General features: G+C 47.4%; 1 protein-coding gene across 1 annotated transcript in view; it reads left to right on the top strand.

The window, feature by feature from the left end:
- LOC120371715 (deleted in malignant brain tumors 1 protein-like) overlaps positions 1-25293 on the top strand; it is a 106070-nt gene that overhangs the window by 28253 nt on the left and 52524 nt on the right. Inside the window, exons 4-6 of the mRNA XM_039487877.1 lie at positions 2979-3068; positions 3148-3462; positions 5709-6023. Coding sequence (XP_039343811.1) covers positions 2979-3068; positions 3148-3462; positions 5709-6023 — 720 coding nt within the window. The remainder of the gene's footprint in view (positions 1-2978; positions 3069-3147; positions 3463-5708; positions 6024-25293) is intronic.

The following is a 25293-nucleotide window of genomic DNA, read 5'->3' on the forward strand; positions in this document are numbered from 1 at the left end:
ACAACCCCGATTTATCCATCCTGGGCACTGAAAGTGGCCAGGACCCTGCAGGAAAAATAATTCACTAGAAAATTTATTTTTAATGGCCAGCCAATCTGGTTCCCTTGTGGCTAAATGGAGCCTGTCTTCTGGGTCTGTAGATCCGCAGAGTTTTAAGACCCAAAGAGGCGATTGGGATCATCTGCTTCTCCCCTCACCAAAGGGATCCCTCCTGCTGAATGAAGTTGCAGCTCCCCTCTCTGCCCCCTCTTCTCAGCCATGTACAGAGTCTCCACAGGGCTTCTTACCTGGCTGGAGCTGGGTTCCTTGCAGAGAAACCTACTGCAGAAGCCTTGGATTTCAACCTTCTTCCTAATAATGGACACGTAGCTTCCAGGACTGTCTCCCACAGAGCCCAGTGTCACTGGTGCTGTTACACACCATGACTAAGCCTATAAGGCCCTGCCCAGCACTCTCAACAGACGTCTACTCTCCTCTTCACAGCAGATATCTTTGTACCTTGGGGGCAAATCACATCCCAGTTCTCCTGCTTCTCACAGAGGCTGCTACCTGCATTCCTAACTGATTTCCCTGCAGCCCTGCCCTGCCTCTCCTAACTACCTACCCAGCCCATGCCCTGGTTCTTGGAGGGAACTCCCCAGCACATGGGGATGCTGATTTCTCCCTACAGTTGCTGGAAGGAGAATCCCTTCTAAGGAAAAACAACTGGTTGCTTCTGTACAAGCTCCATCTGCTGTGACCCCATCTGGCCTTCCTGAGGGGCTGTGGTACCCAGTTATAGCCATGAGCCTCCTCAGAGAGCCCCAAATCTACTCTCTACCCTCACACTACACTAATGGCACAGCTAGGACAGGAAACCTGGGTGGGCCTGGGCTTTCGGGGGGTGGGCAATGACGGGAGGGGCAAAGGGCGGGGTGCAGGAGAGATCCAGTGCCTTGGGGAGGGGGAAGGAGGGAGGGGGGATTGTCTCCCTCCATTCCTTCCAGCCAGCTCTTACCACTCACCAGGCACCCAAAGTTGAAGCTGCCCAGGGTACACAGGCTACGGGACGTGCCTAGGGTAACCAGATAGCAAATGTAAAAAATTGGACAGGCTGTGGCAGTGATTAGAGACAGGAACTTAAGGCAACAGGAATAAGTGCACTAGCCGTCTGCCAGAGGGGAGGTAATAGGTGCCTATATAAGAAAAAGCCCCAAGTATCAGGACTATCCCTATAAGATCAGGACATCTGGTCACCCTAAGTGCACCCTTTTGGAGAAGGGGGGTCCCGCTGGGGCTCGAGCTCCACCCACCCTTCCCGACCCTGGCTCGGTGTCTGTCAGCCCAGCCATGTCCCTTTCTTGCATACGGCAGGAGCTGCTACCCTGGTCTCCAGCCCCAGTACTAGCTTTGGATTTCAACCAACCCTGCTCCCACAAGGCACACCCCCCGCGGGGCTAGCGCTGGGGTCAGAGACCAGGGAAGCAGCGCATGGTGCCGGGAGGAGAGAGATGTGGCCAGGCTGACGGACACCAAGCTGGGGTTGGGAATCCCAGCCTGTGGATTTGAAAGGCTTTGGCCCTGATATGGGTGGCCCTGGATGCTAACTGGGTGGGCCACGGCCCACCTGTGGCTATACCCCTGCACTACACTAGCTACACACAGGCATTCTCCTGTTCCAGTCTTAGGGCGAACTCCTGGATCTGTTGAAGTCAATGGAGGTTTTACCATTGCCTTCAGTGGGGCCAGGATTTCACTCTTAGCCTTGAAATGTTGTTTGTCTACCAAGATCCTTGAGCTGTTTGGATCCAGTGCACACAAACTGCACCCATCAGGTTGCCAAACTAGCACATACTGTACCTGACACAGCCAGTGGGTGAACCCTACACTGACTTTGCTGTTGTCTTTTGCCATAGTCAGTCTCTTCTGGCTCCACCTGTGTCTGAACTCAGTGAGTAATTCCTAACTTACCACCTGCTGTAGGACTCACTGATTCTGAGACACACGCAAAGACTGACATTCACATCCCCAGGGAGTCACAATATTCACCAACAGAGAATGTCCCCTTCCCCGCCCCTCACACAACCTGCTTAGTGTGGTGTGTATTGATCAGCTGGAATCTTACGTTGGGCTCAGAGATGACACCGCACTTCAGGGGACAGCTCCAGTCAGAACCACCAGTGCCGGGAACTATCTCACACTAGGAGCTCCTGCGCTGGAGCAATGTGAGTCAAGAAAGTTGCCACCTACTGAGCAAAGATCAGAGGGAACTAAGGGATTTTACCAACAATAACCTCTTCCTGACCACCATGAGCCCTGCTCTTCCATTGGCCAAACTCCCTCAAGGCAAACTTGCCTAAATCATTCACGACCCACCTGCTAAGTGCTTATGCAGACACCATTCATTGGCTTCCAGGCATTTAAGCCTGGATAAAGTGACTATAAACCTCAGCAGCCATTCCAACAACACACACCGAGACTATTTTCACAATCAGTAACTTGCAAGAATTCCCTCGCTCATTCATCTACAGGGTCTGCTGGCAAGCCCTTCTGTCAATCTCAGAGTGTTACAATCCTTACAGCACTTTCCACTTATAGATTCAAAAGAATAAGTGTCTGGGGTTGTTCCTTTTAACACTGTGACACACTCTGATCACTGGCTTATACCTTCTTATTGAGAAACAGTCCATAATTTCATGCACACTCTGTATTATTTCTAGTGTATAACAGGCAGTGTTATTCAGTCTATTTCCCATCTCTCCTGATCCCAGGTCGCTCTGAATCACTCAGACTGCTGAATGGAGAGAGCCAGTGCGATGGGAGAGTTGAGATTTCCCTCCATGGTGTGTGGGGCAGAGTGCTGGATGACCGGTGGGACATGAACGATGCCAGCGTGGTGTGCAGGCAGCTCCAGTGCGGAGTCGCTGAGAAAGCTTATAACCCCCCTAAGTCTGAGCAACAAATAGGCCCCGTGGGGCTGAGAAGTGTCCAGTGTGCAGGAAATGAGACTCGTCTGACTCTCTGTGACAACTCCACGTCTGAGACAGCCCAGGCAGGAATTGCTGAAGACGTTGGTGTCGTTTGTTCAGGTGATTCATTTCCAAATCTCACAAACATTTTCTGTTCAGTAGGAAAATACGTATTAACAGCTGGGATCTATTCCTGCAGGGAGCAGGCAGATCAGACTGGTGAATGGGACAGGTCACTGTGCCGGGAGAGTGGAGATTTATTACCATGGCAGCTGGGGGACAGTCTGTGATGATTCCTGGGATCTGTCAGACTCCAGTGTCGTTTGCAAACAAATGGGATGTGGACACGCCATCAATGCAACTGTCTCTGCTCATTATGGGCAAGGATCTGGGCAGATCTGGCTGGATGATGTGAACTGCTCTGGGAATGAATCCGATCTCTGGTCGTGTCCTTCCAAGGGCTGGGGCCAGCACAACTGCAGACACAAAGAGGACGCCGGAGTTCTCTGCTCAGGTCTGTTCTGTGAATGCTCATGTCAGCTGTGTTACCAGGGGATTTAATAGAAGGGGCAGATGTTTAAGGAGTTTGCTGAGAATTATACTTTTCCTGACTGTCTCTGCCTCCCTTTGCCTTGTGTAACTACCTACAAGGGTCACAATTTCAAAGTCCTCAGCTCGCACCCAGAGATATTGGAGATATTGCAAGATTTCCCTAATGTTAGAATGCTCCATCTCAGGTGTCTGAAGGAGACTGTATCATGGAAAGCAGTGACTGAAAAGGATGTAGGGTCCTAGTGGAGAAATAACTGGACATGAGCTCCCAGTGCCATGTTGTGGCAAAATGGTCTAATGCGAACCTTGGAAATAAAGAGGAGAGTAGTGAGTAGGAGCGGGGACTAAATTTTTCTGTTTTTTATGGCCCTGGTGAGACAGATACTGGAATACTTTGTTCAGTTCTGTTGTCCAGAAAAATTGGAGAGGGAGCAGAGAAGAACCACAAATGTGATATGAGAGCTTGAATCAAAGCCTTGTGGTGAGAGATTTAAGATGCTGAATCTGTTTAGCTTATCAAAATGATAAAGAGGTAAGATTACAGTACATAAATTCCATCACAAGGAAAAAAAATCACTTACAAAAGGGCTCTTTAATCTAATGCAGAAAGGCAGAACAAGAGACAATGGCTGAAAGCTGAAACCAGACTAATTAACATCAGAAATAAGGCCCAGGTTTTTAACAGGGAGAGTGATTAACTATCAGAACAAACTACCAGGGAATGGTGCGTTCTGCATCTCTTGAAGTCTTTGTGTCTAGGCCGGATGCTGTTCTGGAAGCTCTGCTTAAATCAAACTCAAGTTATTAGACTCGATGCAGGTGTTTTACAGAAGGTCAAACTGTTTGATCTCATGATCCCTGTCAGACTGTCTGGAGTGGCTCATGGCACTGAGTGCCCACCTCCAGGCGAATGATGAGAAACAAGGCAGTATCCTAAACTGGTGGTGTGTTCTACAAGTAGATTTCACCAAGACAGTAACAGATATGAACTCCCGGACCAATGTTCTCTCTAATTTTTTACATCCATGTGTGGAATGAATTTTGTTATGCGCATCAGTATAGAGATGATGTGTGGTGGGGTTGGGGCTGAGAGATTCGGAGTGTGGGAGGCGGCTCAGGACTGGGGCAGAGGGTGGCAGTGCACAGGGTGAGGGCTCTGGCTGGGGATGCAGGTTCTGGGGTGGGGCCAGAGATGAGGGGCTCAGGGTATAGGAGGGGGCTCAAGGCTAGGGCACAGAGTTGGAGTAAACTATACATGTGTTTATTAACTAGGAAAAATAAATAAAAGGGTTATTTTACAGGTTAAAGCAAGCAATCATTTACACACAAATGAGTTACCATTTATATCCTAGGAGTAAGAGAGCCATAATGATCTGTCAATTCCAAATGTCCTTCAGCGCTGATCCAGGGGTAACCCCTTGGGGTCTTTGGCTTCAGTTTGGTGTCTCTAGCCCTGTCACAGTTCAAACAGCCAAAAAGATGAAAAATCTTCACATCTACTATTTTGATTTCCCTCTTCCAGCCTTCAAAGTGATGGGACTAGGCCTTCTGCATGTGCTGCTCTATGGGTGTGATAAGGCCATTAACCAATCCTGTATATTGTGATGATCCTTGATAGCCCATCTGATTTTGATAGTTCTTGGGGTTGGAGATGAGGGATGATTCCTGTGCCTGAGTTCACAAGACCAGAGCCAACATTTTCAGTTATAAAGCAAAACTTACATATTTTCTTGTAGCATGGACCACAGACATTACAAGTGAGATTAATGCCTGCACCAACTAATGACCATTTCATAGAGTCTAAACATTAAATACATTTTTACAAGACTAATACCTGTTTTGAGCAAAACTAACACACAGGTGACCTGGCCTGGTCTCCAGCTATGAGATCCTCAGTTCTTAGCTAATGCCTGTAGCCTGGGCAAGAGCTGGCATATGGCCTGCTAATGTCCCAATTCTTTCCGGTCTTAATCTATTGCAGTCTGTAGGTAGTTGCTTGTAAATTGTGGCCTTCCAGAGATGTCCACTGCATTTCTAAGGGGCCTGTGGTATCTAAAAGAGTCTCTCATTCTTGGAGTGGTTCTCTAGCAGTTGCTCCTGCAGAATGATGCACAGGATCATTAGCAATTGCTGGGATTTCACTCTTCACACCCCAGTTCATTTCAGAATCAGACGATTTAAATTCCCTTTTTGTGCATTTCCTTCTAGAATTCACAGATCTGAGGCTGGTGAGCAACAGAGACTGCGCTGGGCGTCTGGAGATTTTCTACAATGGGACGTGGGGCAGTGTTTGCTCCAATCAGATGTCTGAAGTCACCCCAGCAATTGTCTGCAAACAGCTGAACTGTGGGGATGGAGGGCAGATTGCAAGAGACTTTGAATATGGAGCAGGTTCTGGTCCCACGTGGCTGGACCACGTTGCATGCAGTGAGCAGCACAGCTCCATCTGGCAGTGCCCATCAAAGCCCTGGGATCCAACGTCATGTAATAACCGAGCAGAAGAGACCCATATTTTTTGCACTGGTAATTCTGAAACTACCTGCATGCGCGTGCAAACACACATGTACGTGATGTGTTCAATTAATTGAAGGGTTGAGATAGAACTTGCTGTTGTTGACATGTCAGTGTAGGCAGATTTAAATTCTCAACAAAAGATACAAATGTATTTTCATGATGTTTTAGAGGAATAAGCATTTGTCTGATTAACAACAAACATGGAAGTTAATCAATTAATCATAAAAGAGACCAGTGTTACACAGTGCGCTAAGGTAGTGTGAGAGCGAAGAAAAGCCTCTCCCTAGAGACTGTCATTAGGCAGCTCTGTGGTTATTAACCTTTTTGGGATGAACAATCAGAGATGGGCCCAGGCTGTGCAGTTTGGGTCAAGACTGGAATCCCCCACAAGTCTGGGTCAAGATACAGATAAATTCTACTCCCACATCACACACACAACGCAGTGCATTCACTTAGACATTGTCTCTGTATAGGAAAAAAAGCAAAACCACCTCAGACCCTGTTTGCTGAATGCCCACCCCCATTTGGTCACAGACCAGGCCCTCCCATCTCCTGTGTGCAGGAGCATCATGGATGCTGTTGGGTGGGACATTTGTGGGGACAGACTGGCTCAGGCATCAGCCCACACAGCCCCTGCATCCATCACAGGCCCCAGTGTGCTGGTTTGTTATGAGAGTCCTCATTGTTGCACAGAGCACAAGGGACTTGGGCCCTAAATCACTAACAAACAGGCCCTGTGCTGCTGTGAGGGAGTTTGTGGAGGTGACAGCTAGAGACAACCAGGGACTCTCAGTGGTGAGGTTCCCCCCGGGAACAAACACGTCACCTCCCCCTCGCTCCAGGCTCCTACTCTCCTCCCTTTCTCTTTGCAGGACTGGCAGAGAGGACAGATTCTTCAGGTAAAGCATCACCCTCCTCCCATCAAGGGTTAAATTTCCCAGGGGCTGGGTCACAGAGGAGAAGCTGCAAGCTGCAGCCTGAGGGAAGGAGCTCCTTTCCATGGCCTGTGACATCTGAGGGTGAATGACACCTGGGTGGGAGCTGCAGGCTGTACTGAGCAACACAATTCCTGTCTTCTGGCTCCAGCTGACAGGGCAGGGCCCATGATTTAAACAGCCGCCTGTGAGCTGCCCCCATGTTGCACAGACTGTCCCAGCCTGTTACCCTGCTGTCCTGGGCCATGCAATGAGTGACTGGGGAGCTCCCCAGGGGTCCCCCGACTCTCACAGATTAATCTCTCCCTGTCGCATGTTCTTTTCCATCCAGCTTCCCTGCAACACCCTCCGACTGACAGTGGGAGAGTCACAGTGCTCGTGATCATCTGCATTATCCTGGGGGCCCTGCTCTGCCTGGTCTTAATCATCCTGGGGGCGCAGGTGCGAAGTGCCAGGGCACAGCGCAGAGGTGGGTGCTGATTGGTGTCACTGTGTGAAATGCTTCTGCAAAAGCAGGGGGCTGCAGGGTGTCAGGGTGAGGGGTGATACTGGGCTGGGTGGGGTGGCCAAGGGTGCCTGGTAACTCCTCTCTCGTTTAATATTTCATTAACTGTCTCGTAATGGAACAGCCCAGCAATGAAATCTGGAGATGATACTAGCTAGGGACCTTTACAATTTCAGAGACGTTGCATCTGTACCCCCCTCCCCACCTGCCGATGATCCACTACAGGAGTGCCTATGTAACCCACACACATCCTGGGTGTGGTGTTCTGTCCCATCTAGTAGAACCAAGACCACTTAGAGAGAGTTAAATGAGTCTGCTCTACAGCCTTAGCTAACAGCCAGTTGGCTTTTATCTTTGCTGCTTTTACAGGATTATCAAGGGATCTCTCACCTAGTCAGTTCCCTGCCATTGCAGGGGCCTGGGAAATTGGTGGTACCTTAGTTGTTCCTTCTTTCCACCTGTGGCACACAAGAGCTTATTCTGCTGAGGACTGAAATGCTTTAGTCTAAGTGCATCTTTGGGCTCAAACCTAGGGGTATCTGGGTGAAATGCAGTGGCCCGTGTTATACAGGAGATCAGACTAGATGTTCCAATGGTCCCGTCTGGCCTTAAACTCGACTGGGGGAAAAAAAAGGTGTTATCACCATTTTGTAGATAAATACCAGCATGCAGGAAGAATTATTTAAAATCTCCAAAGGTCAATAGCCCGGAATAATGGGATGAGATTAAAAAGGGAACATTTAAGATGAATGTGAGGAAGCTTCCTGACAGCGAACTAGCCCTGAGAACCATCATCAAAGGGCTGTTGTGCAAAGAAACCCTGTCCCCTGGCTCATTTCAATTTCAGCACTGGGAATGTGCTGTAGGGTTCAGGCTCACACTGGGCCTGAGGGGGAGAGGCTGGATAATCCCATGGTGTTTCCCTTCTCTGGTTTCAATGACCCTGTGCAAACCCTGCCCTTTGTTTCCAGGCTCCAGAAGACCCATGTATCCTGTCTCAGAGGCCGTGTACGAGGAGATCGATTATAACCTGATGAGAGAGAAGCAGGAGATGTTCAGTTGCTCAGGTCTGTGGGTCTCACTCTTAACAGGGTGCAGCTATCTAATCAATGCCCTTTCAATCTGAGGCCATGACCCAGAGTCAAATCACTGCAGCTTCAGCCCTGGGAGCTTGTCAATGGTGCCGGGCACAAGTCTTCATACAAAATGTTTGAGTGAAAAATGCAGATTCAGAGACACTGAGAAATTTCATAGATTCGTGTTAATTTCACCCAATTGCTCCAAAAACAAATAGAACAATTCATTTCATTTCAACACTCTCTAAAGAAAATATTTTGTTTTTTCAATTTTATAGTACTTTTCCATTAGAAATGTCCTTTAATTTTATCTATAAAAACAAACAAACAAACAAAAATTAACTAATGTCTAAAAGAACACCAAATGGTTTCATTCAACATTAAACTCTTTTTTTTTACTTTTCCATTTGCCAAAAATTGCCAAAAAAAAGTCATTTTTGGCTCCACTCATTTTTTTTCTTTTTTTCCCCCAATGGCCAGAGAACCAAACTATCTGTGCTTTTTTGCCAAGCTCTAGCTGTGGGAGCAGGGGCTGTGGTGAGACCAGCAGTTACTCATGTAGACTGAGGGAGATGGGCTTCCTTCTCACCATACACTGAGTGTCCCTGTTCTAGAGACAGTTAATGTCACTCTGCCCGTCCTGCAGCCTTGGAGTGTAACCAGTGAGGGGTCATGAAAATGACTGTCTGAGGTCAGGCTAAACTATCATTTGAAAACTGCCCTGGGGCATTGGAGCAGGAGATGTTCTGTGCCCCCCTCCCACCACAGCCACTGGTCTGCTGGGTCAGCTCCCTCCTGCGCCGGAGCAGAGAGATCAGCCCAGGAGAGCCTCATGACTTTGAGTCACAGCCCTGTTATCCTTGTGCTATTTTGTCTCAATGTCTGATGGGAACATCTTGCCCAAGGGCTGTGCTGTGGTGGTTCTCTGGGAATGTGCTCAGGGCATCCCCCAACACCACTGACAAAATGGTTACAGTGAATCACAGACTCTGCTCTGGGCCTGTCTTGGCCTAATCTGGAATCACCACGGAGAGCTGATCGACTAATTCATGGGGGAGGTGGGTATTTCCCTGAAGAAGGAGGGTCCCCTCTGTGGCTGAGGAGGCCAAGACCATTGTGGAACTTCCCTGAACCAGCAGCCAGAGATGTGCCCTTCACTCACCCCAGCATCTTTCAGGTCAGATTGTAGCATCCCCTCAGTCACATTTACCACATTAACATGGAGGTTTCTATCGGAGAGTCTGTGTCAGCCTCTCACTGCTCAGAGTCACTGTGAGTCACCATGTCCTGTAGAAGAAGGAATAGACTTAGACTGGAAATCCCGCTCCAGGCCCTGAATGTGTTCCCAGTCCCACAGTTCAGCTGTTCTCCTGTGATGAGTTTCTGGTTGTTGTCTCTCCAGTCTCCTATTCAGATGACTCAGTGGCGAAGCTGCAGTATTACACCGGGGACAGCGAGGAGGAAAATGATTCTGAATCAGAACAAGGTAATGGGGGAGGGGCAGACTCAGGCCGAGAGACCCAAATCTGAGCAGAGAACAGAATTTCTATGACACTTTCTGCAATCGCAGCCATTTCCCCTCAAACAGTTCCCATTTTACACAGTCAGGTCTAATCCCATTGAACAGGATTTCTGCCAGAATCTCAGGATGGGAACATGTGACCATCTCCTGAGCACACACCCCTGGGAGTGGCTCCCAGTGACCTCCCCAGGTGAGGAGCTGGAGGAGACAGGTCAGTCTGTTTGGGTGAAAGGTGTCAGTGCCCAGCAGGGCTCATCTCTCACCCCCGAGAGAGAGAGAGGGAAGATTGTCCTGTGTTATAATTACAGATGGGCTCAGCCCAACTCACTGATCTGAACCCACCAGAATTTTGGGGGACAGAAGATTTACAGATTTTGACCCCAGCTCTGGATCTCAGTTTTTGGGCTGGCATCTGTCACTATAACAGGCTGAAGCAAAACCCCAGATCTGAACTTCCTGGCCTGACCCCATCTCTAATTATAAATGGGGCGGCATTTCTACCCCAGCTACTCTCAAGGAAGTCCATGAATATGGGCTCTTTGTGAGTTTAGCCTGTGGCTGGAGAAGGAGACACTGAGCAGATGAGCCAGTTCTGCTGAGAAGCTGGAGCGCTGCCAAGCTGAGCCCTGGGCTGCCTGAGAGGCTAGTGGAGAGCAGGAGCTCACAAAGGACCAGAACAGTGACTCCCAGCAGAAGCTTTAATTCCTGCAGAGAGGAGGTTGCTCCCTACCCAGGATAACAGGAAAATTCAAACCTGTTTGCAGAGATCAGCTGGATTCACACAGTTTGGCGCTGGCCTGGCCAGGCCTGTGTTCCAACCTGTTATCTCAGCACACGCCCAGATCCTGCTCCCACTGAAACACATAAAAGAGCTGCTGTTGGATTCTGCAGGGACATGATTGGCTCCTAGTTATTTCTGGGACTCCTGTTTCACTGTAGTTCTATGACTTGTGCCCTTCTGACCATGGGCCCCCTGCGACTTCCCCTTCACATGCCATGATAAACATAGAATCAATCATAGAATCATAGAATTCGAGATCAGAAGGGACCATTATGATCATCTAGTCTGACCTCCTGCAAGATGCAGGCCTCATAAGCCGATCCACCCACTCCTTAGCAAGCGACCCCTGCCCCATGCTTCGGAGGAAGGCGAAAAACCTCCAGGGCCATTGCCAATCTTCCCTGGAGGAAAATTCCTTCCCGACCCCAAATATGGCGGTCAGCTGAACCCCGAGCATGCGGGCAAGACTCTCCAGCCAAACCCTCTGGAAAAGGTTATATCATACCATTGACCCATTGTACTATTTACCAGTGTGGCACTTAATTGACCTATTGACTAAGCCCGTTATCCTATCATACCATCTCCTCCATAAACTTATCTAGCTTAATCTTAAAGTCATGGAGGTCCTTCTTCCACTGTTTCCCTCGGTAGGCTGTTCCAGTATTGCACTCCCTGACGGTTAGAAACCTTCGTCTAATTTCAAGCCTGAATTTCCTGACTGACAATTTATATCCGTTTGTCCTCGTGTCCACATTAGCACTGAGCTGAAATAATTCCTCTCCTTCCCTGGTATTTATCCCTCTGATATATTTAAAGAGTGTAATCATATCTCCTCTTATCCTTCTTTTGGTTAAGGAAAACAAACCGAGCTCCTCAAGTCTTCTTTCATACGAAAGTCCTTCCATTCCACGGATCATTCTAGTGGCCCTTCTTTGTACCTGTTCTAGTTTGAATTCATCCTTTTTAAACATGGGAGACCAAAACTGCACACAATACTCCAAATGAGGTCTCACCAACGCCTTATATAACGGGACTAGCACCTCCTTATCCCTACTAGAAATACCTCGCCTAATGCAACCCAAGACCGCATTAGCTTTTTTAACGGCCACATCACATTGCCTACTCATAGTCATCCTACGATCAACCAGGACTCCTAGGTCCTTCTCCTCCTCCGTTACTTCCAACTGGTGCGTCCCCAGCTTATAACTAAAGTTCTTGTTAGTCATCCCTAAATGCATAACCTTACACTTCTCACTATTGAATTTCATCCTGTTACTAATACTCCAGTTTACAAGGTCATCTAAATCTCCCTGGAGAATATCCCGATCCTCTTCCGAATTGGCAATACCCCCCCAACTTGGTGTCATCCGCAAACTTTATCAGCCCACTCCTACTCTTGGTTCCCAGGTCAGCAATAAATAGATTGAATAAAATCGGACCCAAAACCGAGCCTTGAGGAACTCCACTGGTAACCCCCCTCCAACCGGACAGTTCCCCCTTCAATACTACCCTCTGCAGTCTCCCCTTTAACCAGCTCCTTATCCACCTCTGGATTTTCATTTCGATCCCCATCTTTTCCAATTTAACCAGTAATTCTTCATGCGGTACCGTATCAAACGCCTTACTGAAATCCAGATATATTAGATCCACCGCATTTCCCTTGTCTAAAAAATCTGTTACCTTCTCAAAGAAGCAACAAAGAATCCTGTGGCACCTTATAGACTAACAGACGTTCTGCAGCATGAGCTTTCGTGGGTGAATACCCACTACTTCAGATGCAAGTGGTGGAACTTTCCAGGGGCAGGTTTATATATGCAAGCAAGAAGCAAGCTAGAGATAACGAGGTTAGTTCAATCAGGGAGGATGAGGCCCTGTTCTAGCAGTAGAGGTGTGAAAACCAAGTGAGGAGAAACTGGTTCTGTAATTGGCAAGCCATTCACAGTCTTTGTTTAATCCTGAGCTGATGGTGTCAAATTTGCAGATGAACTGGAGCTCAGCAGTTTCTCTTTGAAGTCTGGTCCTGAAGTTTTTTTGCTGCAGGATGGCCACCTTAAGATCTGCTATTGTGTGGCCAGGGAGGTTGAAGTGTTCTCCTACAGGTTTTTGTATATTGCCATTCCTAATATCTGATTTGTGTCCATTTATCCTTTTCCTTAGAGACTGTTGCAGTTCATCTGCAAATTTGACACCATCAGCTCAGGATTAAACAAAGACTGTGAATGGCTTGCCAATTACAGAACCAGTTTCTCCTCACTTGGTTTTCACACCTCTACTGCTAGAACAGGGCCTCATCCTCCCTGATTGAACTAACCTCGTTATCTCTAGCTTGCTTCTTGCTTGCATATATAAACCTGCCCCTGGAAATTTCCACCACTTGCATCTGAAGAAGTGGGTATTCACCCACGAAAGCTCATGCTGCAGAACGTCTGTTAGTCTATAAGGTGCCACAGGATTCTTTGTTGCTTTTACAGATCCAGACTAACACGGCTACCCCTCTGATACTTCTCAAAGAAGGAGATCAGGTTGGTTTGGCACGATCTACCTTTCGTAAATCCATGCTGTAATCTGTCCCAGTTGCCATCGGCCTCATGCTCCGGAACCACTCTATCTTTTAAGATTTTTTCCATGACTTTGCATACTACAGATGTTAGACTAACAGGCCTATAGTTCCCCGGGTCACTCTTTTTCCCCTTCTTGAATATAGGAACTACATTAGCTAATCTCCAGTCAGTCGGTACAATCCCTGAATTTAGGGATTTATTAAAGATTATTGCTAACGGGCTAGCAATATCCCTCGCCAATTCCCTTAATATTCTAGGATGAAGATTATCTGGGCCCCCCGATTTACTTCCGTTAAGCTGTTCAAGTTTGGCTTCTACCTCAGATACCGTAATGTCTACCCCCATATCTTCATTCCCATCGGTCCCTCTATCACTATTCCTTAGCCCTTCATTAGCCTCATTAAAGACCGAGGCAAAGTATTCGTTCAGATATTGTGCCATGCCAAGATTATCCCTAATCTCAACTCCGTTTAAAGTTGTAAGCGGTCCCACTTCTTCTTTCTTGGTTTTCTTCCTATTTATATGGCTAAAAAACTGTTTGCTATTGGTTTTAATCCCCTTCGCTAGGTCCATCTCCACTCGTCGCTTTGCCTTTCTCACAGCTTCCCTGCACCCTCTGACCTCAATAAGGTAGGTTTCCTTGCTGATCCCTCCCATTTTCCAATCCTGGTACGCTTTCTGTTTTTTCTTAATGACCCCTCTAAGACGCTTGCTCATCCAGCTCGGTCTAAAACTGCTACCTACGAGCCGTTTCCCCCTTCTCGGGATACATGCCTCTGACAACTCCTGCAACTTCAACCTGAAGTAACCCCAGGCGTCATCTGCCCTTAGATCCCTAAATATGTTAGCCCAGTCCACTTCCCTAACTAGTCGCCTTAATTTTGTAAAGTTAGCCCTTTTGAAATCGTACACCCTAGTCTCAGATGCACTATTGATTATCCTCCCATTTATTTGGAAACGAATTAGCTCATGATCACTCGAGCCAAGGTTGTCCCCTACAACAATTTCCTCAACAAGGTCCTCGTTACTCACCAAAATCAAATCTAAAATGGCATCCCCCCTCGTCGGTTCAGCAACCACTTGATGAAGGAATTCATTAGCTATCACGTCTAGGAAAAGCTGAGCCCTATTATTATTACTAGCATTTGTTTCCCAATCTATATCCGGGAAGTTAAAGTCCCCCATGATCAAGCAGTTCCTTTTAGTGTTTACCTCCTTAAAAACATTAAAGAGCTCTCTATCCGTCTCCAAGCTAGATCCCGGCGGTCTATAGCACACCCCAATCACTATCCCGGGTGAGGCTCTGGTAGTTTTCTTCCCCAATGTGACCATTGCCCAAACAGACTCTGTATTATCCATTGCATTGCTAGTTATCTCATTACATTTCACCTCATTATTGATATACAGTGCTACTCCCCCACCTTTACCTTTGCATCGGTCTTTCCTAAACAGCACATACCCTTCCATACCTGTACTCCAGTCATGGCTACCGTTCCACCATGTTTATTCCTACGATATCCGGTTTCAATTCCCGGACCAGGAGCTCCAGTTCCTCCATTTTGTTACCTAAGCTTCTCGCATTGGTGAACAAACATCCTAATTTTTCCTGTTGGGCTCCTCTCACTCTTTTCACCCAACTCGGTAGGGACACAGTACTTCCAGTATGACTTATAGATCTAGTATCCGTCACCCCCCTCGTCCTTACACATAACTGCCCCCTCTGGCTATATCTGTTGTTATCTTGTTGTCCTCACTCCCAATGCATAAATTTGGCGTAGAGCACCAGGACCTCTCCCGACCGTCTCCCCCCAGTGTCTAGTTTAAAGCTCTTTTAATCAGATGAGCCAGCCTCCCTCCTAGAAGTCTACTTCCTTCCCTACTTAGGTGGAGCCCATCCCTTGAGAACAATTGTCTGTCCCCAAAAGCCTCCCAGTGCCCATACATCCCAAAGCCCTCCTTGTAACACCACTCCCTCAGCCAACTATTAATCGTCGCGATCCTCTCACCCCTTTGGTGCCCTTCCTAGGGACAGGTAGAATCCCACTGAAGATCACCTGAGCCTCAATTTCCTTAAGCGTCTTACCCAACCTGGCATAGTCTCCCTTGATCCTCTCTAGCGAGAATCTAGCCGTGTCATTCGTTCCTACATGAAGGATGATCAAAGGGTTCTTACCCGCTCCTCTTAGGATCCTTTTCAACCTCAGGTCCACATCCCATATTTTAGCACCCGGTAGACAGCACACCCTTCTGTTCTCCGGATCGGCCCTGGTCACAGGCCTGTCCAACCTTCTCAGTATGGAATCCCCAATCACGTAGACCTGCCTTCGCCTAGATAAACAGATCTAGTTGTAAGGGCCACCGGTGCTGAAGAGATGCTGCTGGTGCCAGGGGCTGAGTGTGGTGTTTACTGTTCCAGAGAGAGCTTCTCCAGGGGCGTCTCAGCTGGATTACGATGACGTGGAGGAGCCTGCCTTGAACGACGTCCCCCAGACTCCAGACGGCCAAGGTGAGAAGTGAAGCCACCTTCTGGAAGCAACATCACCCTGATGAAAAACTAATTGTATTTCACAGTAGGGACAATAGTGGTTTGTTAAGAAAATCAGGAAGTTCACCCACCAGTATTGTCTCTTGGTGTAATGCTGGGGGCGCTGACCAGGTGCATTACAAGAGCTGGGTGGAGGCCCAGGGGTAGGGAAGCGTGTGATGTCTTAAGTCATGACAGAGGCCCATTGCAGGGACTGAAGAAGCAGTTAGCTCAGGAGCTCCCCACATGGTAATTGGCTCAGATCACTGACCTTTGACCCTCACTGCCATGAGCACTAGGGTTACTCACTATTTGTAAAAACAACGCACTGAAGCAGAGACCTTTACATAGCAGCAATGTTCCCTGCCAGCCTTTCCTGGCATGTGGCTATTGCAGCTTATATACATCTGTGTCAGACACTCTGTGACATGGGGGTGGGCGGGACACAGAGATTTTACACCCGAGGGCCCATGTCCCAACCTTATTAGCTGGCTCAGCTCCCAGTGGTGTCAGTACATTGGAGACTGATGGCTGTTTATGGGGTAAACTTTATGAGGAGAAAGCATTGAAAAGACATTTTAAAAATAATGTCAAGTTTAGGAAGCCGGAGACAAAGTCTGGAGAATTCCAAGTCATTTACATTTGTAATTATTGTAACCAAATGCCTTGTGGAACAATCCCTCTAGACTAGATCCCAGTCACCTCTTTCTACAGCTCCCCCTTCCCCTCATCATCTGGGAGCTCTAGGATCCTCTCAACCAGCTACTGAAATGTATCAGATCAATGTGATATGTGAAACCCCTCAATCTGAGGGTTCCAGAGGGAGGCTCGCTGAGGGTGGAAGTGCTGAGAGATCCCCAGGGACCAGTGAGGCTGGTGGATCTGCAGCTTGTAGTTTATTTCTATCCTCACTGTGGATATTCTCTTAATTACTTCACTTCTTCACATCAGATGCCCCTGCCCTGCCTGGAGATGTCACGGGAGATGGTTATGATGATGTCAGAGAAGTGTCTGACCCTGAAGGTGACCCTGGTTTGGGGCAGAATAATGAGAAAGGCACTGGGGCGAATGACAGGGATTCACAGACAGGTGAGTGGAGATCTATTTGCACTTCACAGTGTCTCTGCAGAGTGGGGTAGCTGGAAATGTAGGGTACGCAGCAAGGGAACAGCCCTGGCCAATCCAGCACCTTTGAGACAAACTCTCCTTCTTTCATCTCTCCATTCCCTCAAAGCAGAGGCTTCAGTACCTGCCTTGAGGAGAGGAACAGCAGGGTCCCTGATGGGTGGTACTTCATGGTCAAACCAGCAAGATACCTAGGATCCTTCTGCCTCTAGGTTCCAATCCTTGTGTGGCTGCCACGCCCTGGATGTGCTCAATTCCCACCAGTTCATAGAATCATAGAATTCAAGATCAGAAGGGACCATTATGATCATCTAGTCTGACCTCCTGCAAGATGCAGGCCACATAAGCCGATCCACCCACTCCTGAACTAATTCTCTCCCTTGACTCTGCTGTTGAATGCTCCAAATCATGATTTAAAGACTTCAAGTAGCAGATAATCCACCAGCAAGCGACCCCTGCCCCATGCTTCGGAGGAAGGCGAAAAACCTCCAGGGACATTGCCAATCTACCCTGGAGGAAAATTCCTTCCTGACCCCAAATATGGCGATCAGCTGAACCCCAAGCATGTGAGCAAGACTCTCCAGCCATTCCCTCTGGAAAAAGGTTAACAATATCCCAACATTGACCCTTTGTACTAATTACCAGTGTGGCACGTTATTGACCTATTGACTAAACCCATTATCCTATCATACCATCCCCTCCATAAACTTATCCAGCTTAATCTTAAAGTCATGGAGGTCCTTCGCCCCCACTGTTTCCCTTGGTAGGTTGTTCCAGAATTGCACTCCTCTGATGGTTAGAAACCTTCGTCTAATTTCAAGCCTAAATTTCCTGACTGACAATTTATATCCGTTTGTCCTCGTGTCCACATTAGCACTGAGCTGAAATAATTCCTCTCCTTCCCTGGTATTTATCCCTCTGATATATTTAAAGAGTGCAATCATATCTCCTCTTATCCTTCTTTTGGTTAAGGAAAACAAACCAAGCTCCTCAAGTCTCCTTTCATACGACAGGCTTTCCATTCCTTGGATCATTCTAGTGGCCCTTCTTTGTACCCGTTCCAGTTTGAATTCATCCTTCTTAAACATGGGAGACCAAAACTGCACACAATACTCCAAATAAGGTCTCACCAATGCCTTATATAACGGGACTAGCACCTCCTTATCTCTACTAGAAATACCTCGCCTAATGCATCCCAAGACCGCATTAGCTTTTTTAACGGCTACATCACATTGCCTACTCATAGTCATCCTACGATCAACCAGGACTTGTAGGTCCTTCTCCTCCTCCGTTACTTTCAACTGGTGCGTCCCCAGCTTATAACTAAAATTCTTGTTAGTCATCCCTAAATGCATTACCTTACACTTCTCATTATTGAATTTCATCCTGTTACTAATACTCCAGTTTACAAGGTCATCCAAATCTCCCTGGAGGATATCCCGATCCTTTTCCGAATTGGCAATACCTCCCAACTTGGTGTCATCCACAAACTTTATCAGCCCACTCCTACTTTTGTTTCCGAGGTCAGCGATAAATAGATTAAATAACATCGGACCCAAAACCGAACCTTGAAGAACTCCACTGGTAACCCCCCTCCAACCCGACAGATCACCCTTCAATACGACCCTCTGCAGTCTCCCCTTTAACCAGCTTCTTATCCACCTCTGGATTTTCATTTCAATCCCTATCTTTTCCAAGTTCACTGTGCGTGTATCTTTTGGGCAGAATCCTATACACCAAAGTCCTGTTACTGCTGCACTTGTGTTAAAGACCCCATGACATGTCCTGTAAAATCTGGGATGAGCTTTGCCCATTGTCCTTTGTCAATAGCTCCCTCTCTTCCCCATTGTGTCATGAGACACCATCAGCCACCCCAGAGGAGGTGCAGTGGTGATGAAATGTGCATTGATTAGTACTTGATAAGAGTAATGTGCTAATGTTCATTGCTAGGCAGAGTGAAAGTTATAATGTTCTTAACTAAGTGCTCCTTGCTGGTAAGTGCTCAGGTTTTGTACGTGGAGTGACAGGTAGCTACAGCTAGCACTTGGCAACTTCATCTGGCTTGGAAACCAAAGGTTTTAATTTCCAGACTATGTATAGAGATGATGGATTAGAACTTGTCAGAGACCCAAGACTGAAGGGGAACAATTCCCAATTCATACTGTGGAGCAGAGGATCTCAAACTGGGCAGCACAGAATATATTCTGGGGCAGTATGAGAAGCCAGAGCAGAGAGTGGTGGCTCTGTCTGGGTGCCCAGTTTTGAATACAGCATTGCCACCAGTAGCAGTGCAGAAGTAAGAGTGTCATGGTCTGGTGTTGCCACTCTCACTTCTCTGCTGCTGCTGGCGGCAGTGCTGCCTTTGAGCTGGGTGGCTGGAGAGCTATATAGTTAAATGGCTCTTTTTGACTCAATGTCCTACTGCTTTTCCTATTTAGTGAGAGTTGGATGCTGATTTTTTTAATCGGTACATGTACTTGTGTGGAGGAGGGGAGGTGTGAATTACTATAGATACAAAGAAAGGGGCCACAATCAAATACGTTTGAGAACCACGGCTGTAAAGTGCACTCCATCTTGCTCTGCGGCCGCACATAACCATAGAATGGATCCACTGACTGTATGTGTCTCCCCCTTGGTGTTTTCAGGTTGGAGTCGGCACTCGCTAAGGGGTGAAGTTGTCTCTGGGGTGGAGAAGGAAACCCCGTCCATGCCTCCTGGAGACACAGGTTATGATGATGTGGGACATGGTGACTTTGGGGGTTCAATATCATAACAATTTGATTGGACAAAATAACCCTGTGATGATGTAAACGCTAAACCTCTTTCTGCAAATTTGACACCATCAGCTCAGGATTAAACAAAGACTGTGAATGGCTTGCCAATTACAGAACCAGTTTCTCCTCACTTGGTTTTCACACCTCTACTGCTAGAACAGGGCCTCATCCTCCCTGATTGAACTAACCTCGTTATCTCTAGCTTGCTTCTTGCTTGCATATATAAACCTGCCCCTGGAAATTTCCACCACTTGCATCTGAAGAAGTGGGTATTCACCCACGAAAGCTCATGCTGCAGAACGTCTGTTAGTCTATAAGGTGCCACAGGATTCTTTGTTGCTTTTACAGATCCAGACTAACACGGCTACCCCTCTGATACTTCTCAAAGAAGGAGATCAGGTTGGTTTGGCACGATCTACCTTTCGTAAATCCATGCTGTAATCTGTCCCAGTTGCCATCGGCCTCATGCTCCGGAACCACTCTATCTTTTAAGATTTTTTCCATGACTTTGCATACTACAGATGTTAGACTAACAGGCCTATAGTTCCCCGGGTCACTCTTTTTCCCCTTCTTGAATATAGGAACTACATTAGCTAATCTCCAGTCAGTCGGTACAATCCCTGAATTTAGGGATTTATTAAAGATTATTGCTAACGGGCTAGCAATATCCCTCGCCAATTCCCTTAATATTCTAGGATGAAGATTATCTGGGCCCCCCGATTTACTTCCGTTAAGCTGTTCAAGTTTGGCTTCTACCTCAGATACCGTAATGTCTACCCCCATATCTTCATTCCCATCGGTCCCTCTATCACTATTCCTTAGCCCTTCATTAGCCTCATTAAAGACCGAGGCAAAGTATTCGTTCAGATATTGTGCCATGCCAAGATTATCCCTAATCTCAACTCCGTTTAAAGTTGTAAGCGGTCCCACTTCTTCTTTCTTGGTTTTCTTCCTATTTATATGGCTAAAAAACTGTTTACTATTGGTTTTAATCCCCTTCGCTAGGTCCATCTCCACTCGTCGCTTTGCCTTTCTCACAGCTTCCCTGCACCCTCTGACCTCAATAAGGTAGGTTTCCTTGCTGATCCCTCCCATTTTCCAATCCTGGTACGCTTTCTGTTTTTTCTTAATGACCCCTCTAAGACGCTTGCTCATCCAGCTCGGTCTAAAACTGCTACCTACGAGCCGTTTCCCCCTTCTCGGGATACATGCCTCTGACAACTCCTGCAACTTCAACCTGAAGTAACCCCAGGCGTCATCTGCCCTTAGATCCCTAAATATGTTAGCCCAGTCCACTTCCCTAACTAGTCGCCTTAATTTTGTAAAGTTAGCCCTTTTGAAATCGTACACCCTAGTCTCAGATGCACTATTGATTATCCTCCCATTTATTTGGAAACGAATTAGCTCATGATCACTGAGCCAAGGTTGTCCCCTACAACAATTTCCTCAACAAGGTCCTCGTTACTCACCAAAATCAAATCTAAAATGGCATCCCCCCTCGTCGGTTCAGCAACCACTTGATGAAGGAATTCATTAGCTATCACGTCTAGGAAAAGCTGAGCCCTATTATTATTACTAGCATTTGTTTCCCAATCTATATCCGGGAAGTTAAAGTCCCCCATGATCAAGCAGTTCCTATTAGTGTTTACCTCCTTAAAAACATTAAAGAGCTCTCTATCCGTCTCCAAGCTAGATCCCGGCGGTCTATAGCACACCCCAATCACTATCCCGGGTGAGGCTCTGGTAGTTTTCTTCCCCAATGTGACCATTGCCCAAACAGACTCTGTATTATCCATTGCATTGCTAGTTATCTCATTACATTTCACCTCATTATTGATATACAGTGCTACTCCCCCACCTTTACCTTTGCATCGGTCTTTCCTAAACAGCACATACCCTTCCATACCTGTACTCCAGTCATGGCTACCGTTCCACCATGTTTCGGTTATTCCTACGATATCCGGTTTCAATTCCCGGACCAGGAGCTCCAGTTCCTCCATTTTGTTACCTAAGCTTCTCGCATTGGTGAACAAACATCCTAATTTTTCCTGTTGGGCTCCTCTCACTCTTTTCACCCAACTCGGTAGGGACACAGTACTTCCAGTATGACTTATAGATCTAGTATCCGTCCCCCCCCTCTTCCTTACACATAACTGCCCCCCTCTGGCTATATCTGTTGTTATCTTGTTGTCCTCACTCCCAATGCATAAATTTGGCGTGGAGAGCACCAGGACCTCTCCCGACCGTCTCCCCCCAGTGTCTAGTTTAAAGCTCTTTTAATCAGATGAGCCAGCCTCCCTCCTAGAAGTCTACTTCCTTCCCTACTTAGGTGGAGCCCATCCCTTGAGAACAGTTGTCTGTCCCCAAAAGCCTCCCAGTGCCCATACATCCCAAAGCCCTCCTTGTAACACCACTCCCTCAGCCAACTATTAATCGTCGCGATCCTCTCACCCCTTTGGTGCCCTTCCCTAGGGACAGGTAGAATCCCACTGAAGATCACCTGAGCCTCAATTTCCTTAAGCGTCTTACCCAACCTGGCATAGTCTCCCTTGATCCTCTCTAGCGAGAATCTAGCCGTGTCATTCGTTCCTACATGAAGGATGATCAAAGGGTTCTTACCCGCTCCTCTTAGGATCCTTTTCAACCTCAGGTCCACATCCCATATTTTAGCACCCGGTAGACAGCACACCCTTCTGTTCTCCGGATCGGCCCTGGTCACAGGCCTGTCCAACCTTCTCAGTATGGAATCCCCAATCACGTAGACCTGCCTTCGCCTAGATAAACAGATCTAGTTGTAAGGGCCACCGGTGCTGAAGAGATGCTGCTGGTGCCAGGGGCTGAGTGTGGTGTTTACTGTTCCAGAGAGAGCTTCTCCAGGGGCGTCTCAGCTGGATTACGATGACGTGGAGGAGCCTGCCTTGAACGACGTCCCCCAGACTCCAGACGGCCAAGGTGAGAAGTGAAGCCACCTTCTGGAAGCAACATCACCCTGATGAAAAACTAATTGTATTTCACAGTAGGGACAATAGTGGTTTGTTAAGAAAATCAGGAAGTTCACCCACCAGTATTGTCTCTTGGTGTAATGCTGGGGGCGCTGACCAGGTGCATTACAAGAGCTGGGTGGAGGCCCAGGGGTAGGGAAGCGTGTGATGTCTTAAGTCATGACAGAGGCCCATTGCAGGGACTGAAGAAGCAGTTAGCTCAGGAGCTCCCCACATGGTAATTGGCTCAGATCACTGACCTTTGACCCTCACTGCCATGAGCACTAGGGTTACTCACTATTTGTAAAAACAACGCACTGAAGCAGAGACCTTTACATAGCAGCAATGTTCCCTGCCAGCCTTTCCTGGCATGTGGCTATTGCAGCTTATATACATCTGTGTCAGACACTCTGTGACATGGGGGTGGGCGGGACACAGAGATTTTACACCCGAGGGCCCATGTCCCAACCTTATTAGCTGGCTCAGCTCCCAGTGGTGTCAGTACATTGGAGACTGATGGCTGTTTATGGGGTAAACTTTATGAGGAGAAAGCATTGAAAAGACATTTTAAAAATAATGTCAAGTTTAGGAAGCCGGAGACAAAGTCTGGAGAATTCCAAGTCATTTACATTTGTAATTATTGTAACCAAATGCCTTGTGGAACAATCCCTCTAGACTAGATCCCAGTCACCTCTTTCTACAGCTCCCCCTTCCCCTCATCATCTGGGAGCTCTAGGATCCTCTCAACCAGCTACTGAAATGTATCAGATCAATGTGATATGTGAAACCCCTCAATCTGAGGGTTCCAGAGGGAGGCTCGCTGAGGGTGGAAGTGCTGAGAGATCCCCAGGGACCAGTGAGGCTGGTGGATCTGCAGCTTGTAGTTTATTTCTATCCTCACTGTGGATATTCTCTTAATTACTTCACTTCTTCACATCAGATGCCCCTGCCCTGCCTGGAGATGTCACGGGAGATGGTTATGATGATGTCAGAGAAGTGTCTGACCCTGAAGGTGACCCTGGTTTGGGGCAGAATAATGAGAAAGGCACTGGGGCGAATGACAGGGATTCACAGACAGGTGAGTGGAGATCTATTTGCACTTCACAGTGTCTCTGCAGAGTGGGGTAGCTGGAAATGTAGGGTACGCAGCAAGGGAACAGCCCTGGCCAATCCAGCACCTTTGAGACAAACTCTCCTTCTTTCATCTCTCCATTCCTCAAAGCAGAGGCTTCAGTACCTGCCTTGAGGAGAGGAACAGCAGGGTCCCTGATGGGTGGTACTTCATGGTCAAACCAGCAAGATACCTAGGATCCTTCTGCCTCTAGGTTCCAATCCTTGTGTGGCTGCCACGCCCTGGATGTGCTCAATTCCCACCAGTTCATAGAATCATAGAATTCAAGATCAGAAGGGACCATTATGATCATCTAGTCTGACCTCCTGCAAGATGCAGGCCACATAAGCCGATCCACCCACTCCTGAACTAATTCTCTCTGCTGTTGAATGCTCCAAATCATGATTTAAAGACTTCAAGTAGCAGATAATCCACCAGCAAGCGACCCCTGCCCCATGCTTCGGAGGAAGGCGAAAAACCTCCAGGGACATTGCCAATCTACCCTGGAGGAAAATTCCTTCCTGACCCCAAATATGGCGATCAGCTGAACCCCAAGCATGTGAGCAAGACTCTCCAGCCATTCCCTCTGGAAAAAGGTTAACAATATCCCAACATTGACCCTTTGTACTAATTACCAGTGTGGCACGTTATTGACCTATTGACTAAACCCATTATCCTATCATACCATCCCCTCCATAAACTTATCCAGCTTAATCTTAAAGTCATGGAGGTCCTTCGCCCCCACTGTTTCCCTTGGTAGGTTGTTCCAGAATTGCACTCCTCTGATGGTTAGAAACCTTCGTCTAATTTCAAGCCTAAATTTCCTGACTGACAATTTATATCCGTTTGTCCTCGTGTCCACATTAGCACTGAGCTGAAATAATTCCTCTCCTTCCCTGGTATTTATCCCTCTGATATATTTAAAGAGTGCAATCATATCTCCTCTTATCCTTCTTTTGGTTAAGGAAAACAAACCAAGCTCCTCAAGTCTCCTTTCATACGACAGGCTTTCCATTCCTTGGATCATTCTAGTGGCCCTTCTTTGTACCCGTTCCAGTTTGAATTCATCCTTCTTAAACATGGGAGACCAAAACTGCACACAATACTCCAAATAAGGTCTCACCAATGCCTTATATAACGGGACTAGCACCTCCTTATCTCTACTAGAAATACCTCGCCTAATGCATCCCAAGACCGCATTAGCTTTTTTAACGGCTACATCACATTGCCTACTCATAGTCATCCTACGATCAACCAGGACTTGTAGGTCCTTCTCCTCCTCCGTTACTTTCAACTGGTGCGTCCCCAGCTTATAACTAAAATTCTTGTTAGTCATCCTAAATGCATTACCTTACACTTCTCATTATTGAATTTCATCCTGTTA

Source organism: Mauremys reevesii, linkage group 1 (genome assembly GCF_016161935.1).
Source record: "Mauremys reevesii isolate NIE-2019 linkage group 1, ASM1616193v1, whole genome shotgun sequence".
NCBI classification, from domain to species: Eukaryota; Metazoa; Chordata; order Testudines; family Geoemydidae; genus Mauremys; species Mauremys reevesii.